Source organism: Chiloscyllium plagiosum, unplaced genomic scaffold (assembly GCF_037043375.1).
Source record: "Chiloscyllium plagiosum isolate Xiang-an unplaced genomic scaffold, Cpla_swu_hap1 HiC_scaffold_26, whole genome shotgun sequence".
In the NCBI taxonomy this organism is placed as follows: domain Eukaryota; kingdom Metazoa; phylum Chordata; class Chondrichthyes; order Orectolobiformes; family Hemiscylliidae; genus Chiloscyllium; species Chiloscyllium plagiosum.
The window spans coordinates 658,632-680,813 of NW_028270164.1; the positions used below are offsets into that span (position 1 = coordinate 658,632).

General features: G+C 44.4%; 1 protein-coding gene across 2 annotated transcripts in view; it reads right to left on the reverse strand.

The window, feature by feature from the left end:
* The window catches only part of LOC122564191 (voltage-gated potassium channel KCNC1-like), a 74,016-nt gene extending 59,639 nt beyond the window's left edge, over nt 1–14,377 (reverse strand). For both annotated transcript variants that reach the window (XM_043718883.2, XM_087973400.1), the window contains exon 1: nt 13,643–14,377. In XM_043718883.2, the coding sequence (XP_043574818.2) occupies nt 13,643–14,347 (705 nt within the window). In that variant the 5' untranslated portion in view covers nt 14,348–14,377. The remainder of the gene's footprint in view (nt 1–13,642) is intronic.
* Between the last annotated feature and the right edge of the window lie 7,805 nt (nt 14,378–22,182).

The following is a 22,182-nucleotide window of genomic DNA, read 5'->3' on the forward strand; positions in this document are numbered from 1 at the left end:
AAAGAAGGGCTGGCATTCCGTGAAGAGGGGTTGACACTGGGCTGAAACCTGAATATTTCTTAGTTGCTGTGCCATTTGCTGTCAGTTCTAAGTGTGCACAGAGCCAGTTTCACCGGGCACAGGTGATTCTCAGTTTCTTTCTCGGCAATGCATTCATTAAATGAGCGATTAAGATCTTTCAGAGTAAAAATTGTTTAAAGTTGCTCTTGAGCCTAGGAACCCTCCCTTTATCGAAATATGGATTGAGAAAATCTTTAACATCTGCTCATTACTGTATATTATTATTGTCTAGAATACATTCAAAAGTGAAATCTGGATATTATATTACAAAATCAAAATCTGATGCTATTGTAGTGATTGTATTGAGGTCAGTTAGGTGGACCTCATAGAATATGATTTCCCTGATTGGGGCTGTTAACCTGGTCCAATCAAGAAGCCCTGGCTGACTGATATAAACAGGAGTGTCAGACATCCTGTTCACTCTGAGAGCGGGATGTGATGGAGTTGGATCAGTTTCAAGGACTTTATATGTGTAAATAAAGGGTGACTTGGTGATGGGATACCAGCCTCTGTGGGGTTATTTCAGTAGCAATGAGAGAAAGCCATACTCATAAGCATTTCTGGCATTGTGCAGTTATTTGGGAAGCTTGTCTATTCAACCCTGCTGTTGAAAACTGGGCCCACTATGTGGAAGGAATGTGTTACATTTTCCGGGAAAATGACAGTTGGGCAGATGAAAAGCAATGAGTAATTCTCCTGACAGCTTGTGGACCTACAGCTTTTTTGGTTATTAAGAGCTTCACTTTTCCCAAGACACCAGATACTAAAATCTTTCAAGAGTTGACTGATTTAATTAAAGAATATTATGACCCCAAGCCGCCTCTAATTCTGAGATGCTATTGGTTTTACTCGGCAATTCAAGAACCTATACTGTCCCAGGGAATCTTTAAGATTAAGGGTACAACTTCGGTTCCAGTCCCTTATGAGAAGCAATATATTCAGTTATCACTGATTGTAATAAAAGGCATGGGCCCAAGCTTGATGGGGCGAAAATGGTTGAGAAGGATTCGTCTTGACTGGCTCAACATTTTTCGATTAGAAAATGGCTGACTGAGTGAAGCCCTAATTAAATACCCCGAGGTTTTCAGGAAGGTATAGGGACTTTAAATATTGATTAAGAAGCAATTCCAAGATTTTGCGAGAGACGCCCAGTGCCATCAGCCTTATAGGCAGAGGTAGAGGCAGAAATCAGAAGGGTGGAAAGCGAAAGAGTCATCAAACCAATCCAGTTTGCAGAATGGGCAGCACTGGCTGTATCAATTGTGAAGCCCAAAGGGTCAGTTCACCTTTAGGGGATTTTAAACAAATGGTAAACTGTTTCTCACAGCTGGATAAATATCCAATCCTTCACGGAGAAGATTTATATGCAAAGAAAGCTCCTCCATCCTGGTATTTTTGTATCTACTCTCAAAAAAAGGGTCAGCCTTGGAAATGGACACATAGCCAAGCCATAGCCTGCAGGGAAGTGAAAACACAGCTATCATCCTCTAAGCTGTTGGCACACTATGATCCCGAGCGAGATCTGGTATTGATATTTGATGCCTCCCTGCATGGCACTGGGGTGGCATTAGATCATAGATGGTCTAATAGAGAGGACACCCAATAACGTATGCATCCAGGACTTAGGCTAATAAATATGTTCAGATAGAGAAGGAAGATTTGGTCATCATATTTGGAGTCAGGAAGTTCCACCAATAACTTTACATAAATTTGTGATGGTAATGGAACATAAACCCTTGCTAGGCCTACTTAAAAGAGGACACGATAATGACACCCATAGCTTCAGCCCGAATTCAGCAGTGGATTGTAGTACTAAGTGCCTCCTGCTGGCAGATACACCATAGAACATAGAATGTTATAGCACAGTACAGGCCCTTTGACCCTCAATGTTGCATCGACCTGCAAAATTAATCTGATGCGCATCTAACCAACACCGTTCTGTTATTATCCACATGTATATCCAATGACTATTTAAATGCCCTTAATGTCAGCAAGACTACTACTGTTGCAGGCAGGCCATTCCATGCCCCTACTATTCTGTCAGTAAAGAAACTACCCCTGATATCTGTCCTAAATCTATCACCCCCTCAATTGAAAACTGTTTCCCCTCGTGTTAGTCTTCACCATCAAGGAAAAAAGCTCTCACTGTCCACCCTATCTAACCCTCTGATTATCTTTTACGTCTTGATTAAGTCACCTCTCAACCTTCTTCTCTCCAATGAAAACAGCCTCAGTTCCCTCAGCCTTTCCTCGTAACAGCTTCCTTCCATACCAGATAATATCCTAGTAAATCTCCTCTGAACTCTTTCCAAAGCTTCCACATCCTTCCTATAATACAGAACTACATGTAATACTCCAGGTGTGGCCTTACAAGTGACTTGTACAGCTGAAACATAACCTCGTGACTCTGAAACTCAATTCCCCTACCAATAAATGGTAACACATCAAATGCTTTCTAAAGAACCCTAACAACCTGGGTGGCAACTTTCAGGGATTTATGCACCTGAACACCAAGATCTCTTTGTTCATCTACACTGCCAAACATTTTACCATTAGCCCAATATTCTGCATTCCTGTTACTTCTTCTGAAGTGAACTACCTTACACTTGTCCACATTAAACTCCATTTGCCACTTCTCTGCCCAGCTCTGCATCTTATCTATGTCCCTCTTTAACGCACAACATCCCTCAGCACTATCCACAACTCTGCCTACTTTAGTGTCATCTACAAATTTACTAACCCATCTTTCTACACCCATATCCAGATCATTTATAAAAATGACAAACAGCAATGGCCCCAAAACAGACCCTTGCAGCATACCACTGGTAACTGAGCTCCAGGATGAACATTTCTCATCAACCACCACCCTCTGTCTTCTTTCAGCTAGCCAATTTTTGATCAAAGCTGCTAAATCACCTTCAATCCCGAAACTTCGTATTTTGTGCAATAGCCTACCATGTGGAACCTTATTAAACGCCTTACTGAAGTACACATACACCATATCAACCACTTTACCTTCATCCACCTGTTTTGTCAATGTCTTGAAGAACTCAATAAGATTAGTGAGGCACAACCTACCCTTCACAAAACCATGTTGACTATCCCTAATTAAATGAGTTCTTTCCAGATGATTATAATTCCTATCTCTTATAACCTTTTCCAACACCGTAACTACAACCGAAGTAAGGCCTACTGGCCTATAATTACCAGGGTTGTCCTGACTCACCTACTTGCTATCCTCCAGTCATCTGGCACTACTCCTGTCGATAATGATGACATAAAGATCAAAGCCAAAGGCTCTGCAATCTCCTCCCTGGCTTCCCAGAGAATCCAAGGATAAATCCTATCCGGCCCCAGGGACTTATCTATTTTCAGATTTTCCAAAATTGCTAAAACCTCCTCTTTGTCAATCTCAATCCCTTTAATCTTGTAGCCTGTATCTTCATATTCTCACTAACATTGCCCTTTTCCAATGTGAATACTGACAAAAAGTATTCATTAAGCGCTTCCCCTATGTCCTCAGATTCCACACACAACTTTCTACTACTGTCTTTGATTGGACCTAATCTTACTTTAGTCATTCTTTTCTTCCTGATATACCTATAAAAGGCCGTAGGGTTTTCCTTGATCCTATCTGCCAACAACTTCTCATGTCCCCTCCTGGCTCTTCTTAGCCTTCTCTTTAGATCTTTTCTGGCTAACTTATAACTCAAGCCCCCAAACTGAGCCTTCACGCCTCATCCTCACATAAGCCTTCCTCTTCCTGTTGACAACAGCTTCAACCTCTTTAGTAAATTGTGGCTCCCTATCTCAACAACAATCTCCCTGACTGATAGGTATATCAAGGACTCACAGTAGCTGTTCCTTGAATAAGCTCCATGTTTCAAGAGTGTCCATCCCCTGCAGTTTCCTTCTCCATCCTATGCTTCCTAAGTCTTGCCCAATTGCATCATAATTACCTTTCCCCCAGTTATATCTCTTTCCCTGCAGTACATACCTATCCCTACCCATTGCTATTTGTAAACATAACCAAATCATGTACCACTGGTGTGGTACATAACTGAGTACCACTGGTGGTACTGCCACTGGAAGAGTCTGTAATGGTTTTAAATATTTTTAGACACACCTCCAGTCATAGCTGATAATATCAAACATTGGACACAGGAAGAGCCAGTCCTGGCAAAACTGAAATAGCTGGTGCTGATTGGGGAAACCAAAGAGCTGTCCCAATCAGAATTGAAGCCCTTTTGGACCTGGAGAGACCAGATCATAGTAGAGGACAACGTGTTATTATGGGAAGCAACAGTGATTGTCCCGAGCAAAGGTCACTATCATACTGGCCGAAATTCCACCAGGTTTATCCAATGGTTTCCAAAATGAAGATGTTGGTGAGTCGTTACGTCTGGTGGCCAAGATTAGATGCAGATACAGCTGCGTTGGTGGAGAAGTGCCCAGAGCACATCCAAGGACAACAATTACCCCCTGCAAGCTCACCACATTCACGGGAACAGTTAGGTAAACCCTGGGTTCGGTTACACATCGACTATGCAGGTCCTTTCATGGGCTCAATGTTCTTGGTCAATGTGGGCACCCACTCAAAATGGCTAGTTGTGCATAGACTTCATTTGTCTAAACCAAAGACAACAATAAAAACCTCTGCATGTCATTTGCAATACATGGACTCCCGAACTGTAGCTCACAGAACAGGTCGTTGTTTACCAGCAGGGTATTTGAGTATTTCCTAAAGTCAAGAGATATCACTCCATACCATCCATCATTCTATGGTCTGGCAGAAAGTGCAGTCCAAACTGGTGAAACCAAGCAGAGACTACGGCAACGGATGAATGGGCACCGCACAACAATCAACAGACAGGAGCGTTCCCTCCCAGTTGGAGAAAACTTCAGTGGTCCAGGACATTCAACCTCGGACCTTTGGGTGAACATCCTCCAATCTTAAAGAAACAGCTGATAGCTTCACTAGATACCAAGCTGTTCCGGTTCCTATTTGATTATAGGACCACCCTTTATGCAACTACAGGGAAAACTCCAGCAGAGTTGTTAATGGACTGAAGATTCTGCACCTAGTTAAATCTGATCTTTCTGGACCTGGGCGTGGAGCATGAAACAGCATCAGGAACACCAATAGCAGACAAAAGACTGTTAAATGAGGGAGACAGTTTACTTCAGGGAATGAAATTTAGTGTAGGAACCACAGGAATGGTTCTTCATGGATAAGAAGCATGGTCGACATGAGGTCACTTTCAGTGATGTATAAAGTTTGGGTAGGTGAGACAGACCTGAACAAGCACATGGACCATATGAAAGCTGCAAACTTGCTAACGGGGCAGGAGCAAAATGTGCCCAGCTGCTTGACTGCCTTTCCAATTGTTCCCCATGCAACAATCCCCATGGTAGGCTTATGCGGAAAGTCAGGAGGCATGGGATAGAGGGAAATTTGGCCAGTTGGATAGAGAACTGGCTAACCGGTCGAAGTCAGAGAGTGGTGGTAGATGGTAAATATTCTGCCTGGAGCCCAGTTACAAGTGAAGTTCCGCAGGGATCAGTTCTGGGTCCTCTGCTGTTTGTAATTTTTATTAATGACTTGGAAGAGGGAGTCGAAGAGTGGGTCAGTAAATTTGCAGATGATACGAAGATTGGTGGAGTTGTGGATAGTGAGGAGGGCTGTTGTCGGCTGCAAAGGGACTTAGATATGATGCAGAGCTGGGCTGAGGAGTGGCAGATGGAGTTCAACCCTGTCAAGTGTGAGGTTGTCCATTTTGGAAGGACAAATAAGAATGTGGAATACAGGGTTAACGGTAGGGTTCTTAGTAAGGTGGAGGAGCAGAGGGATCTTGGGGTCTATGTTCATAGATCTTTGAAAGTTGCCACTCAGGTGGATAGAGCTTGTAAGAAGGCCTATGGTGTATTAGCGTTCATTAGCAGAGGGATTGAATTCAAGAGTCGTGAAGTGATGTTGCAGCTGTACAGGACCTTGGTCAGGCCACATTTGGAGTACTGTGTGCAGTTCTGGTCGCCTCACTTTAGGAAAGATGTGGAAGCTTTGGAGAGGGTGCAGAGAAGATTTACCAGGATGTTGCCTGGAATGGAGAATAGGTCGTACAAGGATAGGTTGAGAGTGCTAGGCCTTTTCTCATTGGAATGGCGAAGGATGAGGGGTGACTTGATAAAGGTTTATAAGATGATCAGAGGAATAGATAGAGTAGACAGTCAGAAACATTTTCCCCAGGTACAACAGAGTGTTACAAGGGGACATAAATTTAAGGTGAATGGTGGAAGGTACAGGGGGGATGTCAGGGGTAGGTTCTTTATCCAGAGAGTGGTGGGGGCATGGAATGCACTGCCTGTGGGAGTGGTAGAGTCAGAATCTTTGGCGCAATTGGATAGGTACATGGATGGGTGCTTAAGCTAGGACAAATGTTCGGCACAACATTGTGGGCCGAAGGGCCTGTTCTGTGCTGTATTGTTCTATGTTCTATGTTCTATGTTCCGGAACCCATATGTTCTCCCTTTCCATCGAGCATTGAAGATACCTTGGAATCTGAGATGGACATGGCAGATGTGCCGCTTCAACACCTTTGCCACCCGAACAGGAGAATAAATTTCTTCTGAGACACTCTGGGCATAAAAAGGTGACTTACTCTGTATTACACACCACCCATATCAGGCGCAGAGTTGGAGTAACCGGATTGGTTATGAAAACATCCCAGGAGGAGCTACAACAAAAAGAACTAGCCTGTGTTCTCACACCTAAAAGAGGAGGTTTGTAGTGATGATAACGAAGTCAGCCAGGTGAATGTCACAGAATATGAGCTCCCTGACTGGGGCTATTAATCTGGTCTAATCAGGGAGGCCTGGCTGACAAATATAAACAGGAATGAGAGAAGTTCTGTTCACTCTGAGAGCTGGCTCTAAGGGAGTTGGATCAGTGTCAAGGACTCTGTACATGTGAATAAAGGGTAACTCGGTGACAGATACCGGACTCTGTTAAGTTATTTCAGATATGTTGCAATTCTAATATAAAAAATGAATTAACAGAATCTTATATGGTTTCATGCAATTTTTGAGCAAAGTACAATGTAACTCTGCAAGTACAAATTCACCCCACAAACGTATATGTGTATGTGTGTGTGTGTGTGTGTGTGTGTGTAGGAGTGCCTGTGTGTGCGTGTATAGTGCAATGGTGACCACCTGTAGTGTGACATGAACCTAAGGTTCCGGTTGAGGCCCTCCCTCCCCACGCATAATGGTGATATCCGTGTCCACACTCTGACATGTCTTGCAGTGCCTACCGTGACACGGTTGTATGGAGTTGTCCTGAAAGCCGGGCAGTTTGCTACAAACAATGATCTGTTTGAGGTTTGGCGGTTGTTTAAAGGTGAGCAGTGGAGGTGTGAGGGAGGTCTTGGCGAGGTGCTCATCCTCATTGGTGATGTGTTGTAGGCCGCAAAGAACATGGCATAGTTTTTCAGCTCCTGAGAAGTACTGGACAGCAAACTTTGTAGCAAACTGCCTGGCTTTCAGGACAACTCCATACAATCCTGTTACAGTAGGCACTGCAAGACGTGTCAGAGTGTGGACATGGATACCACCATTATGCGTGGGCACGCCTTCCACCATGTACGTGGCAGGTACTCAGGTGACCCAGCCAATGTTGTCTATCTCATACATTGCAGGTAAGATGCCCTGAGGCATGGTACATTGGTGAAACCAAGCAGAGGCTATGGCAACGGATGAATGGGCACTGCACAACAATCGACAGACAGGAGTGTTCCAAGTTTGTGCGAAGATTTGTAGCTCGGGTGCTCGTTGTTGTGGTTCTGTTCGCCGAGCTGGAAGTTTTTGTTGCAAACGTTTCGTCCCCTGGCTAGGCAACATCATCAGTGCTTGGGAGCCTCCTGCGAAGCGCTTCTTTGATGTTTCCTCCGGTGTTTATAGTGGTCTGTCCCTGCCGCCTCCGGTTGTCAGTTTCAGCTGTCCGCTGTAGTGGTTGGTATATTGGGTCCAGGTCGATGTGTTTGTTGATGGAGTTTGTGGATGAATGCCATGCCTCTAGGAATTCCCTGGCTGTTCTCTGTCTGGCTTGCCCTATGATAGTAGTGTTGTCCCAGTCGACTGGGACAACACTACTATCATAGGGCAAGCCAGACAGAGAACAGCCAGGGGATTCCTAGAGGCATGGCATTCATCCACAAACTCCATCAACAAACACATCGACCCGGACCCAATATACCAACCACTACAGCGGACAGCTGAAACTGACAACCGGAGGCGGCAGGGACAGACCACTATAAACACCGGAGGAAACATCAAAGAAGCGCTTCGCAGGAGGCTCCCAAGCACTGATGATGTCGCCTAGCCAGGAGTGTTCCCTCAGCAATCCAGGACATTCAACCTCGGACCTTTGGGTCACCATCCTCCAAGGCAGACTTCAGGACAGGCAGCAGCGAAAAGTGGCCAAGCAGAAGCTGATAGCTAAGTTCAGTACCCATAGGGAGGGCCTCAACCGGGACCTTGGGCTCATGTCACAATAAGGTGACCACCATTGCACTATGCACACACACACACACGTGCCTCCTATTCATAGACACACACTCACACACTCAGACATGCACCCTCTCACAGACTTAGACCACTTTACATTCACACACACACATAAACCCTCTCTCACAGACACTCACAACCCCCCAGCGCCCCCCCCCCCACACACACAAACACACACTTAAAGAGTTATATTGTACTTTGCCCAAAACTGCATAAATCCATGTAAGATTCTGTTAGTTCATTACTTATATTAGAATCAATCTAAACATTATGGCACAGACTGCAGCATAGAGGGGGCTAACACCTTCAACACATTATTTTGGGCTGACACCAATTGTTAAAGTTAACCTGAGAATGTAACTTTTAAAAAGGTTTTGTGATTTACATATGAAAGAAGTGAAACTATCATGGTCATTCTAACAGATGAGAGACTTAACAAACAATCAAGGTATTTTTCAATGTATAATTTCAGATACATCACACTGTAAACGTTTGCTATAAATTCCGTGTTTTACAATTGTGTACTCCGCAACTACCTGATAAAGGAGCAGTGCTTCGAAAACTAGTGCTTCCAATTAAACCTGTTGGATTATAACCTGGTGTTGTGTGATTTTTAACTTTGTAGCCCCAGTCCAACATTGGTGTGCAATGTTTCTTACTGCAGAGAAATAACAACTCTTTCCCTTCCAGAGTTTCAGCAGTTTCCGCCAAAATGTTCACAGCTCCAAACTTATCAGCTACGGGGACCCAATCATATAGCTGTTGGCAGGCAAAATGTCTTTGACATTGATAACTAGTCACATGTCCACAGAGCAATCAGCTACTTGTTGCCAGCTGAATCTTCACTTGCACACAACACTTGGTTCCTGTTCACCTGCAAACTAGTCTTCTACTGCTTCTTAAACAAGCAGCAGTGTAAACAGCACTTACAATGTGTGTCAAGTTACTTCCTTTATAAAAAACAAAGCAATCCTTAAACAATCCCTGCTTTACGTATGAAAATAAGAACTTGGAATAGGCTATTCAGTCCTTTTGAACCTGCTCCACCAATTCATATGATCATGGCTGATCTTATCTCGGCATTAACTCCAATTTCCTGCCCACTATTCTTGACTCTTCATCTCATTACTAATTCTGTCTAACTCCCCCACCACACTCTGAGGAATGAATTCCATTGATTCATGCTTTTGAAAGAAATAATATCTTCTCAGCTCCACTTTAAAACTGCTACCCTTTTGACTTAAAACTATGACTTCTCATTCTGGATTGCCCCATATGAGGAACTATCTTCTCTTTGCCTACTTTTTCAATCCCCCTTAGCATTTTATATACCTCAGTTAGATCTACTCTCATTCTTCTAAACTTCAGAGCATATAGACGTAAACTGCTGAATATCTCTTCATAAGACAAATCCCTCATCTCTGGAACCAAGTTAGCAAAACTTCTTTGAACTGCCTCCAACACAATTACAAGCCTCCTCAATTAACAGATTGAGGAGGCTTGTATATAACTATATACAATACTCCACATTTGGTCTCACTAATGCCTTGGAGAGTTGCAGTAACCCTTTCTTATTTTATGCTTGATTCCTTTAGTGATAAGTTCTAAACATCCACTTGCCTTCCTTAGTATCGCATAGATTTACAAGGTTACTTTGGGGAGTTGTTATAAGAAAGATTATACACATTAGGCTTGTTTTCTGTACAATTAAGAAGGTTAAGGGGTGATATGATCAAAGTCTTCAAGATATTAGTAGAAAAGACAGCTCAGATAATGATAAATTATTTCCAATCATGGAGAATTCTAGAAATAGGGGGAATTGTCTAAGAATCAGGAGAGATGTTAGAAAACATTTCTACACATAAAGAAGGGTAGAGGTTGGAACTGTCTTTGAAAAACAGCATGGATGCTGGATCAGTTGTTACTTTTAAATCTGAGAGTGAGAATGTTTTGTTAAGCAGAGGTATTAAGGGATATGGGCCAGAGTGAGGTATATGGAGTTAGGCCACAGATCAGCCATGATCTCATTGAATTGCAGAAAGGCTCAAGGGGCTGAATGGCCTCCTCTTGTTCCTATTACCTGCTATACCTACATACTAGTTCTCTGTGATTCATGTACTAGGACACCCAGATCCCTCTGCACTAAAGTTTTTTTCCCCCTCAATTTAGGTAACAAATTGCTTTTCTATTTCTACACTTCTGACCAAACAGTTCTCTACCCATTTCAGTCTACAACCAAAAATACAAAAAAAGTCATTTTTATAATGTCATGAGATTTTATTTTCCTTTGATCTAGGTTCTTATCAAATGATACAACCCTCAGCTCCTTAGCATTTACAATGTGTCTTTGAGCAAGTGACAAAGTTGATAGATGAGGGAAGGGCCGCAGATGTCAAATACACTGACTTCAGTAAGACATTTAATAAGGTTCCCATGGTAGGCTGATGAAGAAAGTGAAATCACATGGATCCAGAGTGTAACAGCTAGATGGATAGAAACTGGCTGGGCAACAGGAGACAGAGAGTAGTAGTGGAAGGGAGAACTGTGACTACTGGTGTTCCACAGGGATCCGTGCTGGGACCACTATTGTTTTGTGATATATGTAAATGATCTGGAGGAAGGTATAGATGGTCTGATTAGCAAGTTTGCAGATGACACTAAGATTGGTGGAGTAGCAGATAGTGAAAGGGGACTGTCAGAGAATGCTGCAGAATATAGGTAGATTGGAGAGATGGGCAGAGAAATGGCAGATACAGTTCAATTCAGGCAAGTGCGATGTGATGCATTTTGGGAGATCCGATTTAAGAGTGAACTATACAGTAAATGGAAAAGCCCTAGGGAAAGTTGATGTACAGAGAGATCTGGATGTTCAGGTCCATTGTACCCTGAAGGTGGCAATGCAGGTCAGTAGAATGGTCAAGAGGCATATGGCATGCTTTGCTTCATTGGATGGGGTATTGAATACAAGAGCTGGCTGTTGCATTGGACTTTGGTTTGGCCACATTTGGAATACTGTGTGCATTTCTGGTCACCACATTACCAGATGTATGCGGATGCTTTTGAAAGGGTGTAGAGGCGGCTCACCAGGATGTTGCCTGGTATTGAGGTTGCTGGCTATGAAGACAGGTTGAGTAGATTAGGATGATTTTCATTAGAAATACGGAGGTTGAGGGGTGACCTGATTGAGGTCTACGAAATCATGAGAGGTACAGACAGGGTGGATAGCAAGAAGCTTTTTCCCCCAGAGTGGGGGACCCAATTACTAGGGGTCATGAGTTCAAGGTGAGAGGGGAAAAGTTTAGGTGAGATATGTGTGGAAAGTTCTTCACACAGAGGGTGGTGTTGTCTGCAACATATTGGCAGCAGAGATGGTAGAGGCGGGCATGATAGCATTATTTAAGATGCATCTAGACAGGTGCATGAATGAGCATGGAGCAGAGGGACACAGATCCTTAGAAAATAGGTAACAGGTTTAGATAGAGGATCTGGGTCAGCACAGAAGGGCCGAAGTGCCTGTTCCTGTGCTGTAGTTTTGTTTGTTATTTTTTCGTTGTTCATGTCCCAGACTGTGCATTTCTCACCTCCCCTGCCCTGACATAGCCTTCCGTTATTGACTCTGACAATGGGTTTAATCCAATCTCCATTTACTATCACTCCAGCTTTTGACAGTCCCTGCCCCAAACCCCAATCCCATCCATACACAACACTGTCTCCTTCATTCTTTTAAGGAGTTGCTTATTTTGTCTCAATGAAGTGACACTATTGATTGGTGCAGTTCACCTCACACGATAAACTGCATCATTTTACAGAGTCAGAACCGTTATCAATAAAATACCTGCCGATCTTCCCTTACTGTAACGATAAGCATTGAACAGCAAGGTGTCAGTGGGCCAGAGTGGGTCAGATTTCATCCAAATAAAAACCTAAATAACTGCGGATGTTGTAAATCAGAAACAAAAACAGAGATTGCTGAAAAAGCTCAGTAGGTCTTGCAGCATCTGAAGAGAGAAATCAGAGTTAATGGTTCGAGTCCAGTGACCCTTCCTCAGAACTGTTATTAATTTTGTTTTGTTTCAGGCATCATCCACCCTGATCCCAGTGATATCAAATTACTGGTGATGACAAGGAATAAAAACACAATCAAAATACCAGGGAGAGTATAGCAAAAACCAACCCGAAGTTTTCTTCCTGGAAACCTTGAGATCTGTAATGATTAGATTCAAATAAAATCTTAATAGAAGCAGCCCCTCGGGTGTTCCGTTCCTGATTTTTTTGGGGACAGATTTCCATTCCTGCACCTGTTGTTTTCCCTGGGTTATGAACAGTTCCCTGAGTTCAATGCCATTTAATTCTCTAACGGGCTGAATTGTATGTGACTGTGGTCACGGGAAGAGCGAGCCTGTGTCTGGCCTCGAGGACCCGGTTACTCTACTCCCGATAAGAATTTGCACAGAATCCAGCCACCCCCTGTCACCGCTCACAGCCTTATCTTTGTCTCGCCTATTAATGTCGGGGTGTTTACGTGCGCGGGCTTGTCCATATCTTTGTGCCGATGTCTGAGTGTGTGGCTGTCTGGGTGCGTGTCTGTCGGTTTCAGTGTGTGTCTGACTCTGTATCTGTCTGGGAGTGTGTCTGGGTATGTGAGGATCGTGCCTCACCTCCCCCTCAATCAACAGATGCCTCATTGATGGATAAATCCTTCACAAAGCGCGATGGTGGTTGAGGAAGTGAAGGTTTATTTTGCATTGATGGGCAGAGCAGCGTGCCGCTGACTGGGAGATGGTCTGTTCGGGGGTTTGGTGCTGCATACTGAACATTGAAGTCACTGGCTGCTCCTCCCAGAGCCCAACTAATGGCTGGCACTTTGCTGTATTTTATCACAGCTACAATATGTTTCAAAATGTTCTTTAACTCAAACAGGTTTCTTGTTCGTGGTTTTTTGAATTAACAGGGGTTGATGACCGAGTTTAGTTACACCAACGGTTGGGGGTAGGAGGGGTAACATTAACCCGTTTCTTACCCGTGCTGCTCGGGACGAGTAGGGATCTTCGAATAACGCCCAGATCTGGGGTTGCCACCGGCTCCAGCAGGAGAGAGGGGCCGAGCGGCTGCAACCATATTCCCCCGGCCCCCGGCCAGGTGCAGGTCCCGGTCCCGGTCCCGGCTCGGGCACCCCCCCGGGCTCACATACCTCCTCCCCGGGGCCAGCTCCGAGCGGCTGGAAGATGTCGAGTGCCTCCTCGGCTTCCCGGTGCTGCCGGTACGCCATCCAGCAGCAGGGCTCCACATCAGTCTCATCGAGACCCCAGAAAGCTAACTCTTCCTCAAAGAGCGGCCCGCACACATCCGCCGGGCAGTGCAGCTTACCGGTCCGGTAATAATTCAGCACCGACGCGAAGATGCCGGGGTGCCGGTCAAAGAAGAGCTGCCCGCCGCTGGGCTCCGGCTGGGGCTGGGGCTGGGTCCGGGGCTGGGTCCGGGTCCGGGGCTGGGTCCGGGGCTGGGGCTGGGGCTGGGTCCGGGGCTGGGTGAGCCGCGCCAGCCGGGTCCCGGGGAGGGTCTGCAGGGTGCTCCTGTAGGTCTCATGCCGCGTCCCTCCGACATTGATGGTGATCCTGTCGCTGCCCTCTCCCGTGCCCATCTCCTCCTCCGGGCATGCTTTCGGGGGAGCTTTCTTGGCGGACTTGCGCCCTCGATAAGATGACACACACACCGAGCTGATCATACGGACCCTGTGCCAGGTCCCTGCCCCCCAGGGGACAGTCTGGTCCTCCCCCAGCTGCTGCTGCCAGCTCACGGCGAGCGCTGCCCGTCTCCAGGGGTGTACCAGCTTGTGCCCAGCGACAGCACAAGGCGCTGATACCAGCTCCGAGAGTCTCAGGGCGAACCTCCTGGCAGGCTCGGCCCCTCCCCTTCACCCTCCTCCCCTCCCCTTCATCACCTCCCCCTCTGCCTTCACCTTCTCTGTCCCTTCCTTGCCCACTCTCACCCCAGCTCCTTCCTGGGTAGTGATCAGCCTGCTCATTGCCGGGTAACTGGTGTGGACAGAGAGAGAGACAGAGAACTCCCGCCCCAGGAGCCGGGCTCCCCACTGGGCAGTGAGGTGCTGTCGCTGGCGGGACACAGTGCTGGGAATGTTCACCCACCTCTGCCCCGGCAGGTAGAAAACTAGGATCCAGCTCCTCAGAGCCTCTCTGACTGGCATCTCTGTCTACTGGGAATCTCTCTGCTGGGAATCGTTCTCTTTTGGGGACCTTTATTTGCTGGGGATCACGGTTCTAGATCTCGCTTTTTTTTCCTGTAGTCTCTGCTGGAATCTCTCTGATTGAAATCTCTTTCTGCGGGGATTTCTCTCTGCCTGGAGTGAATCATAGAGTAGAAACATAGAATCCCTACAGTGTGGAAACAAGCCCTTCGGCCCAACAAGTCCACACCGCCCCTCCGCAGAGTAGCCCACCCACTCCCATTCCCCTGTCCTATCCTGACTAATGCACCTAACCCACATACCCCGGAATACTGTGGGCAATTTAGCATGGCCAATTCACCTGACCTGCACATCTTTGGATTGCATTGGGGGATCTCTCTCTCTCCCTCTGTCATCCTTTCCCCTCAGGTTCCCCACAAGAGACACATTTTAAACCGAAAAACAAAGTAGCGGATTCCAGAAAATTTGAAATGAAAGTAATGTGAAATTGGTGGGAATATTTCGTGAGCGAGACAGTCTCTGTGGAGAAAGTTAACGTTTCAGAACGTCAATAGCTGCTCGTGTAAACACTTTCTGCACAAGCCTCGCTCCAGCAGCAGGGTGAAACAACGGAATTAAATTCACCATCACCTGAGAGAGTGCATTATGGAAAAGCAAAGTGTTTCACCACAAGCAGTTACTAACAAAAAATTCCAATCATTTCTCCCCGTTTTCTGCACAATGTTAAACATCATAAACGTGGTTGAAGTCTCGAAGAAATTCTTTTATAAAGAATCGACTTTTAGAAATGGTTCCGTTCTGCCGCCGGTAACATCGAGTGAGGTGGTTCTCCGTGAACGGACAGTGGACCAGAAAGCGCCTGGATCCGCCACCCCGCTGGAGGGGGAACGTGCAAATCTCCACTCTATCCTCCCCAGGCCGTTTCACACTCAATTACCTCCCGTGACATGGTGATTTCAAAATAACATTTCTCTTGTTGTTCTGGAAACTGAAGCCTAAGAGACCATTCTGCGCTGGGAGGCGACACACGGCACGGTCACAGACAGGGAGAGTGAGCTCCGCGCTGTGACAGACTGATCGTTGGGCAGAAAGCGAGAAGTGCAACTGAGCAGAGTGAGAGTAAGCGTGAGAATGAGAGTGAGAGTGAGAGTGAACACCAGGCAGAAAGGGACAGTGAGCTCTGTGCAGTTTCGGAGTCTCCGAAAACTTGCTCTTTCAAATAAACCTGTTGGACTATAACCTGGTGCTGTGTGATTTTTAACTTTGTCCACCACCGTCCAACATTGTCACCCCCACATCACAGTTTCTGAGAGTGATCTCCGGACACTATGAGAGTGAATTCAGGGCACTAACTCTAACCCTAACCCTATCGCTGTCGGGAACTTAAGCAGCTTTCCGTTCCTTCCACACAGTTGCCTGTTAAACATGGTGCAAGCCAACCACCTGATGAAAGAGCAGCACTTGGAAAGCTAGTGTCTCCAAATAAACCTGTTGGACTATAATCTGGTGTTGTGTGGTTTCTAACTTTGTCCACCCCAATCCAACACCGGCTCCACCAAATCTTGATCTTCTTGGTTGGTGATACTGTCAGTTTCAGCTCTGTACATGTCTGAATGCTGGGAGTGAATAAGGGAACCTTAAAATAGACCTGAAACAGAGAATGCTGCCTGTCCTTTCCATAAAACTAGAAACAACAAGCCTTCAGAAACCATATTGAACACCAAGCAATAGCTGTTTCTCTCTCCAGACACTATAAAATCCACTGAGTTTCTCAAGAACTTTCTATTTTATCTGACTCATGAGGAAATTCAACTTCCCTCATTAAACCTGAAAGAAAGGTCACAGCAAATGTTGGGAATAGAGTTAACAGTTTAGGTCAATGTGCCTTCATGAGAACACAAACACTTTTTTTGTCTCCACAAATGCTGCAAAAGTATCCTGTTTATATTTCATACTCCCAGTAACTGCAGAATTTTGTGCTTGTTCTGGATGTAAGTTAGCTCGCTGAGCTTGTTTTCAGACATTTCATCACCATACTAGGTAACATTATCAGGCAGCCTCTGGTGAAGCACTGGTATTATAACCCACTTTCTAGTTATGTATTTAAGGCTCCTTGGATTGGTGATGTCATTTCCTATGGTTGATGTCGTATCCTGTTTTTTCTTTCAGATGGTGATAAATAGAATCCGAGTCAATGTGTTTGTTGATAGAGTTCCAGTTGAATGCCATGCTTCGAGGAATTCTCATGCGTGTCTCTGTTTGGCTTGTCTTAGGATGGATGTGTTGTCCCAGTCAAAGTGGTGTCATAGAGTCATAGAGATATACAACATGGAAACAGACCCTTCGGTCCAACCCATCCATGCATGATAGTAATTTTGTATCAGTACAGATGTTCCTCATTTTCAAAAATCAAAAAAATTAAAGGTAGCCCAACCTTCACAATCACACTGTTCCAACCATCCAGCACAGCTCCCTTTCTCCACCACTAATCTTAACAACTGTTTCACTGATCAGATATCAACTTATTTCATGATAACTATTCTGCCATATGTTGTTACTTTCATGAGGTGAACATTTATCGATAGGGAAGAGCTGATGTGAAATTGAGTACCTATACCTTCTGCACATGTCCTCAGAGCAATTAGTAGCACCTGTCCATCATATTGGGCTAATTACCTCTGTACATCCAACAAAAATTATGGTGCCCCAATTGAAAAGGATACTATTAACCTGCAGAACAAAATAACTGAAATCATAATAAACTTCTATGTGTTCATAATTGTCTGCACCCATTGTCCATCACCTCCACAAAACATACATCATTTAGACCATAAGATATAGGAACAGAATGAGGCCATTCAGCCTAGCAAGTCTGCCATTTGATCATGGTTGATATGTTCCTCAACCCTATTCTCCTGCCTTCTCTCCATAACCCTGGATCTCCTTACTACTCAAGAACCTATCATTCTCTGTCTTAAATACACTCAATGACTTGGCCCCCATAGCCTTCTGCAGCAATGAGTTCCACAGAGACCTACGTCTGACTGAAGAATTTCCTCATTTCATTTCTCAATAGGTCCCTTCACTCTGAGGCTGTGCCCTCAGCTCCTAGTCTCTCCTACTAGTGGAAACATCATCTCCACATCTACTCTATCCAAGTCTTTCAGTATTCTGTAAGTTTCAGTCAAATCCCTCTCATCCTTCTAAAATCCATTGAGCATGGACCCAGAATCCTCAACTGCTCCTCATATGACAAGCCCTTCATTCAGGGATAATTCTTGTGAACCCTCTCCAGACCCCTTCCAATACCAGCACAATCCTTCCTTAGATACAAAACCCAAACCTGCTCACATTTATTCCAAATGCAGTCTGACCACAGTCTTATACAGCCTCAGCAATACATCCCTGCTCTTGTATTCCAGCCCACTCAAAATGAATACTAACATTGCATTTACCTTTCTAACTGGCAAGTGAACCTACATGTTAACCCTAAGAGAATCCTGAACGAGGACTGACAAGTCTCCTGTGTTTCAGATTTCTGAAGCCTTTCCCCATTTAGACAATAGTCTATCCTATATTCTTCCTATCAAAGTGCATAACCTCACACTTATCCACATTGTATTCCAACCATCCCTTCTTTGCCCACTCTCTTAGCCTGCCCAGGTCTATCTGCAGCCTCCCCATTCCCTCAGCACTACCTGTCCCTCCATCTATCTTTGTACCACCTGCAGACTTAGCAACAATGGCCCCAGTTTCTTTGTCCAGACTGATAAAGTATGATGTGAATAGTTGTGGTCCCAACACCAACTCCTGTAGAACTCCACTAGTCACTAGCTGCCATCATGTAAAAGACCCCTTTATCTCCACTCTCTGCCTTCTGCCAGTCAGCCAATCCGCTATCTATTCCAGTACCTTGCCCCTAACACCACAGGTTCGTACCTTATTTAGCAGCCCCCTGTGTGGCACCTTTTGGAAATCCAAATAGTTCACATTCTCTGGCTCTCCTTTGTCTAACTTGCTTGTTACACTCCCAAAAAAATTCTAACAGATTTGTCAGGCATAACCTTCCTTTGATGAAGCCCTGCTGACTCAGCCTCATTTCCAAGTACTCTGCTGTCATGGGGAAGTGCTGGTGTTGGACTGGGGTGGACAAAGTCAGAAGTCACACAACATCAGGTTCTCGTCTAACATAAGCTTATAGTCCATCATAAGCCTTTGGAGCACAGTCCCTTTGTCAGGTGAAGTGGACTGCAATCTCATGCTTAATAATGGACACTAAAATCTTACCAAGGACCGAGGTCAGGTTAACCGGCTATTATTTCCCATTTTTCTGCCTCCTTCTTTCTTAAGCAGGGTGTTACGTTAACCATTTTCCAGTCCTCTGGGACCCTCCCTGACTTTAGTGATTCCTGAAAGATAACCAGCAATGCCTTGACAATCTCCTCAGCTATCTCCTTCAGGATCCTGGAGGATAGTCCATCATGGTCTGGCTGATTTATCTGCCTTCAGACCTTTAAGCCTCTATTTCTAAAAACACTTTTGCAATCTCCTTTTATTTACAAGTTAACAACCTCTCAGTACCTCTCTTTTAATCTTCTCTTGTTACAATTTAAAAACATTATTTTTAGCACACAGCTATTAAACTTCATTTAAAGCATAGTTCAGTAGAAAATGAAGGAACCGATTGCAATGTTTTCTTGAGCAAAGGAAAGAGGAATCTTATTACCAATGACACTGAGAAAAATAATAAAACTATGACATCAAACACTTTAAAACAGGTCATCACTTTAAAAAGCGAGAACATCTAGTGACTGTAAGAACCCCCTTGCTTAACTTTAAATTGTTTGAGTAAAAGCCCCATAAAGCTTTCTGCAGTAACTCTGTAATCACACTTCCTCAAAAGCATTGCAGAAGACTGTGAAGAAGGACCTGTACTTTATGAGTATGATGTCTGATCTTTAAAGAATCATAAATCAACCCAAGTCATTAAGTGTGCACTGGCTGTCTTCTTGAGTGCCATTTTCCTCCCTCTCCCTCTAATCTTGCACAGTCTTCCCTTTCAGACCACAGTCTAATTCCCTTTTCAATCCTTCAATTGAACCTGCCTCCAGCACACCTTCAGGCAGTGTAATTCAAACCTTAACCACTTGCTGTCCATAAGTTTCCTTTATATCACTTATACCATCATTATGCACATTCATGCCTCTTGAATGATGAAGGTTTGGTATCTCACATATCAGAATATAAGGGAAAGTGGAGTTGAGGTAAAGGATCAGGTGTAATCATGTAATAGCAGCGTAGGCTTGAGGGAACATGATTTACTCAAGCTCATAGTACTTATATTCTTAATAGCCTGGGAGCATAGATGTAAGATAATTGGAAGAATTAGAAGTTGAGGGAAAAATGTTTTCACCAAGAGGATGTGGATCTGGAACCTGTCCCTTGTGGAAGCAGAAACACATCATACTTAAATAATACTTTGGTCTGCATGTCATATGCTGTAACCAGCAAGGTTACAGACCAAAGAATGTGCAGTTACACTAGATAGCTCTTTTCTTAGCCCAGACACAATAGGCAAGGGTGAGGTTCCTCCTGCAGCTGGGTGCCTGCCAGCACTACCTTGTCTCCTTAAGAGTAAGGGACACCTGGAGTGACCAAGGTCTCTTGTCCCTGTTAGCTTGCCATTGGTGCTGATCACCAAAGGCTAAAGCAATGAAATGCAAGCCTGCATGCAGTTCTGGCAGCCATTGGGTATTTTTATGCACCTGGCTCTCCATGGCAGCCAGAATCTCACATGCCAGAGCTGGCACAGTATTGATAATATTGTCAGACTCTTCCACCCTTGATCCAGTTTACCAAGTGTCTTACAAAAACCTACACTGACCCAAATGGCCATGTAGATCCACACTCTCACTGTCTGGTGTACTGGCCTCCTTTGGCAGTCCAGAGGAAGGAAGATGGCTCTGCTGTCTACCACTATGGAACCTCCAGGTCTTCGTTCACGAATTGGGTGCCAACTCACCTTTCTCTGTCATCTAATGGTATGCAAGAACTTTCAAAAGTTGAATGGAATAGACTGTTCACAGATAAGGGAGCAACTGACAAGTGGGAGGCTTTTGTAAGGGAGATAACAAGAGTTCAGAGGCAATATGTTCTTGTTGGAGTGAAAGTAAGGCTGGTAAGAGTAGGGAACAATAGATGAATAAAATATTCATGAATAAGAAGGAATCGTATTTTGATATAAACAGTTGGGATCAAATGAATCTCTTGAGAGTATGAAGAGCGTAGAGGTATTCTTAAGAGAGAAATTAGACAGGCAAAGAGGGTGTATGAGATAGTTTTGGGAGATAAGGTTAAGGATATTCCAAAGAGATTCTACAAGTACATTAAGAGCAAAAGAATAACTAAGGAGAGAAAGGGGCCCCTTAAAGAGCAACAAAGTCATCTGTCAGAATGTCAGGAGATGGAAGAGATATTAGATTAATATTTCACGTCAGTTTTTACAGTGGAGAAAGAAATGGAGGCTGGAGAATTCGGCAAAATAAATATTGATGTTCTGAAAACAATTCACATTACAGAAGAGGGAGTGCTGGAGGTCTTAGAAAACATAGGTCAATAAATCTCTGGGACCTGATCAAGTTGTGGGAAGTTAGGGAAGAAATTGCAGAGTTCTAGCAGAAATATTTGTATCATCTATAAACACAGGTAAGGTAATCGAGGACTGGAAGGTGGCTAATGTTGTTCCTTTATTTAAAAAGGGATGTAAGGAGAAGCCATGTAACCCTGACATCAGTGTTAGTAGGTTGTTGGAGGTGATTCTGAAAGATAGTGTTATGATATGGCAGGAAACCCTTCTGCTAATTAAACCAACACACAGAAAAGCTCACCTCGCCTCGTAATATGTTAAAGCATGAGTGACAGAGAACTCCCAAATTCCACTATTGAACAAAAAAATCAATTTTATTCTTTAACTCTAAAGTGAACATTAAACAGCAACTATTTCCAACTCCAAGCCTCCTTTCTCTTAAAGGTTTGTTAGCTACCTCCCACTCTATAACAATACACGGATCCAATAAAGCCCCTATTAAATTTACAGCAACTCAATTTTCAAACCCAGACCGCAGCTGTCATCTCCAGTGTTGATCTTCCTCTGTTTGTAGAAATCCCTGGGTCATCTTTGGTTTTCTGCTGCAGAGTTTTCATATGAAAAGGTACATTTGATAGAGCGTGTTTTTGGGCAGTCTGTCTGACAATGGCAGGTGGTGCTCTTTCTGGCTAACTGCCCAAAATGCTTGCTTTTCATACCCCAAACATTGGATTGTCTCATTGGTTTGATGTTGTCAAAACAGTCAAAT